Here is a 3,915-nt window from a genome sequence, read left to right on the forward strand (position 1 = left end):
TTAATCTAAAAATAATTATTAGATAAAACAATAAAAATTATTAAATCTTACACAAAGAAACAAATAGTTATTTTAATTTAAATTTTAAAAATAAGAATATAAATATACTACTATTTTATTACACAAGTGAGAATAATTAAGCCCAACAATCACTTAAAAAATACATCATAAATGATCTTTATAAGTGGTCCACGACAACATCCTTATCATTATGAAAAAAAAACATCCTTATCATTATAAAAAATGAAATTTAGAAACAAAATTCAAAGAAATGTTTATGATCTCTTCTTCCTTGCCTGATGAGGAAGGTAGCACATGGGACTTGGTCACAACTAACAGCGTTGTGTAAAGGTATCTTTCCATGTGATTAAATGCAATAGCGAAGGATGAAAAAGATAGAAACGAAATTAATGTAAAATTCCAACACCGAGGTGGGGTTCCTCTGAGAAGTACAACTACCCCTTGGGATTGGGACAAATTAATTAATGATGAGTCAGATACAGGCATACATGCATCACCTTAACTTCCACGCCAACGTGATCACTATTACAGTATGTGATATATATATATTCGGGGAATGCCTTCTCTTTTCTGAAAACTCATGCGCCATGTTGGTGGTAATGGACGCAAAGTGAAACACGAGGCCATGAAAAGTTGGCAGAATATTCAACTGGGAGAGTGGTTTTGAGAAAGAAAAGAAAAGCGAAAAGCGGTATTGAAGGAGAGAGGAGGACATGGGTGATGGGTGCGTGTCACCATCGCTACGTGAAAAAGAAAAAAGAAAAAATTAATTTGCATTGCATATGAGAATGAGAGGGTGTCCAAAACAACATTGATTTCCTATAAATAGCGAAGACACATGACAGCACACACCTACCTAGTGAATCACCTACCTGCCCTATGGCTTTCAGTTCCAGCTACGAAACACCCCATCCCATGTCCTCCACCTACAAAACACCCCACGACAACAACACGACGACGTTTCACAGTCCCTCCAGCAGCCAGCAAGTGGTGGCGGTGGTGGTCCCCTTCCCCGCCCAGGGCCACCTCAACCAGCTCCTCCACCTCTCCCGCCTCCTCCTCTCCCGCAACATCCCCGTCCACTTCGTGGGCTCCGCCTCCCACAACCGCCAAGTCCTCCTCCGTTCCCAAGGCAGCTGCCAAGGCCACCACCTCTCCAACATCCACATTCATGACTTCCAACTCCCCTCTTTCCCTTCCCCTCCCCCTCACCCCAACACAAGGTTCCCCTCCCACCTTCTCCCTTCCTTCCAAGCCTCCACCACCCTCCGCCAACCCTTCTTCTCCCTCTTGCAGTCCCTCTCTTCCGTTTCCAAGAGGGTCCTCGTCATCCACGACTCCTTGATGGCCTCCGTCGTCCAAGACGTCATCCACCTCCCCAACTGCGAAACCTACACCTTCCACAGTGTCTCCGCCTTCACCATGTTCTTCTACTTCTGGGACACTATGGGACGACCCCAGGTACTCTCCTCCCCTCTTTCAATCATATCATACTACCTTCAACTTCTATTTTCATCAACTTCAACATCTCTTCTTCCTTGTCTTACAGGTTAAACAAAACGACACCAACACCATCATCCCTCAGGTTCCTTCTCTTGAAGGCTGCTTCACCACCGAGTTTATTCACTTTGTGTCCTCGCAGTACGAGTTCCACAAGCTTAGTAAGGGTACCATATACAACACTACTAGGGCGATTGAGAGGCCCTACATGGAGCTAATAGAGAGGATCATTACCACCAAGGCCCATTGGGCCTTGGGGCCCTTCAACCCTTTGTCAATGCAAAACACCGGAAGCCACCACCACCCCGCCATGGAGTGGCTTGACAAGCAAGAGGAAAGATCCGTCCTTTATGTTTCCTTTGGGACAACAACATGCTTTAGCGAGGAACAAATCAAAGAGGTTGCAAGTGGGTTGGAGAATAGTAAGGTGAAGTTTTTGTGGGTGGTGAGGGATGCTGACAAGGGTGATGTGTTTAACAACGATGAGGGTGGTGGAGTTGCTAAAATTCCTAAGGGGTTTGAAGAGAGAGTGAAGGGGGTGGGTTTAGTTGTGAGGGACTGGGCACCCCAATTGGAGATTTTGGCACACCCTTCAACCGGGGGTTTCATGAGTCACTGTGGGTGGAACTCTTGCATGGAGAGCATAAGCATGGGGGTGCCAATAGCAGCATGGCCTATGCACTCTGACCAACCCAGGAACAGGGTTTTGGTGACCGATGTGCTTAAGGTTGGGATTGTTGTGAAGGAGTGGGAACACAGAGATGAGTTGGTGACAATGCTTGAACTGGAGAATGCCGTGAGGAGGTTGATGACGACGGAGGAAGGTGATGAGATGAGAGAAAGAGCATTGAAGCTCAAAAACGCCATTCACGAGGCTGCAGATGAAGGAGGTGTTTCTCGCGTCGAGTTTGATGATTTCATTGCACACGTGACTAGATAGCTTGGTCTAAATCTAATTTTCTTTATAATTCAGACTTTGTTATAATAATAATAATAATATAAATATAGTGGTAGGATGCTTGGATGAATCATTTAGACTAAATTAAATGAATGTACATATAAAATTCTAATTAGATGGTGTTTCTTGGTTTCAATATTTGTATAGACAACCAATACATTTATAGAATATGATCATGTTTATTTTTTTAGATTTGAAAAATGTATTTGGTAGAACTTGTTTGGGTAAGTATATGTAAGAGTTGATCAAATAATTTAATGATATATCTTCAAGGTGTAAGTTCTATTTTAAGACACCGAGATTAACTTGTTATTTTCAAGTCCAATTTTCATGTTAAATAATGTTTGTTTAGGAAAAATCACATCTCAAAGTGTTTGATTATTAATCTTGAGACATTGTGTATATCATGTATATGAATAAAAAAAAATTTCTTTAGGATATATATATATATATATATATATATATATATATATATATTTTTTTTTTTGGATATAGTACACACAAAATTTTAGAGTTGAACAAGCAAAAATTAACTTACATTTACAAGACATGACTTATGTTAATTATATTTAAAATAATTTGAGTGTGTTAATCAAGGAAAAATTATTAATTTATTTTGAATAACATGATGTCTAATTAGTCATGACATGTAATTAAGTGTTATTAATTTTTTTCATAAATTAAAAATTAATTTTAAATACATATACTGCATAAAAATTGGTTAATTAAGATCATGAAAACTTAATGGTTTTGAACTATCTATTAAAATAATTTCTTATTTGATAAGTATTGGAGAAACATACAAAGCTTATTTGATACAAACTTATATTAGTTATTTATAGTTATTTTCATTATTTGGCACACAAACTTATGTTAGTTATTTCTAGTTTATTTTCATAAGTCACTTTAACTAATTTATGAAAACAAGTTAGCTTATAAGTATTATTTTTCCCCATTTTTATGTTCACTTTTATTTGAATTTTTTTTACCTTAAATAATTAAATATATGTCATTTTACATTTATAATTTAATTTATACACTATTCTTACCAAAATACTTTGAATTTAATCAATTAGCTTAAGTTTAAGGTTTTAACGCTTTCGGTATCTCCAATGATCTTCAAATAATAGCAAACTATTTTACTTTTTTTAATTTTAAGTGAACCCATACATGTTACTTTACTTTAAACAACTCCCTCAAATTTTCAATTCAATGAAAGTTTCTATAAATGAATTGATTAACTCGCAAATATCCTTTCTTCCTCTTCAATGTCTCATATTTTTCTTTTATATGTACACATGATGTTATGTAATTCATAAGAAATAATTGCTTATTTGAGCAATTCTCTCTAATTTTAAACAACCTTAAATCACATGTGGTACGATGAAATAATATTTTATTATTAACTAACTCATAAATAATTCCCATTAAAAATT

The 3,915-nt window shown here is 36.8% G+C and overlaps 1 protein-coding gene across 1 annotated transcript; it reads left to right on the forward strand.

The window, feature by feature from the left end:
- The first annotated feature begins 551 nt into the window (after positions 1-551).
- LOC109797406 (zeatin O-glucosyltransferase) lies at positions 552-2,770 on the forward strand. The gene is made up of 2 exons (XM_020357438.3): positions 552-1,482; positions 1,571-2,770. The coding sequence occupies exons 1-2, from the start codon at positions 901-903 to the stop codon at positions 2,459-2,461; spliced, it is 1,473 nt and encodes a 490-aa protein (XP_020213027.2). The 5' UTR covers positions 552-900; the 3' UTR covers positions 2,462-2,770.
- Positions 2,771-3,915: the final 1,145 nt, after the last annotated feature.

The sequence above is a fragment of the Cajanus cajan genome, chromosome 6 (assembly GCF_000230855.2).
Source record: "Cajanus cajan strain Asha chromosome 6, NIPB_CcT2T_4, whole genome shotgun sequence".
Lineage (NCBI taxonomy): Eukaryota > Viridiplantae > Streptophyta > Magnoliopsida > Fabales > Fabaceae > Cajanus > Cajanus cajan.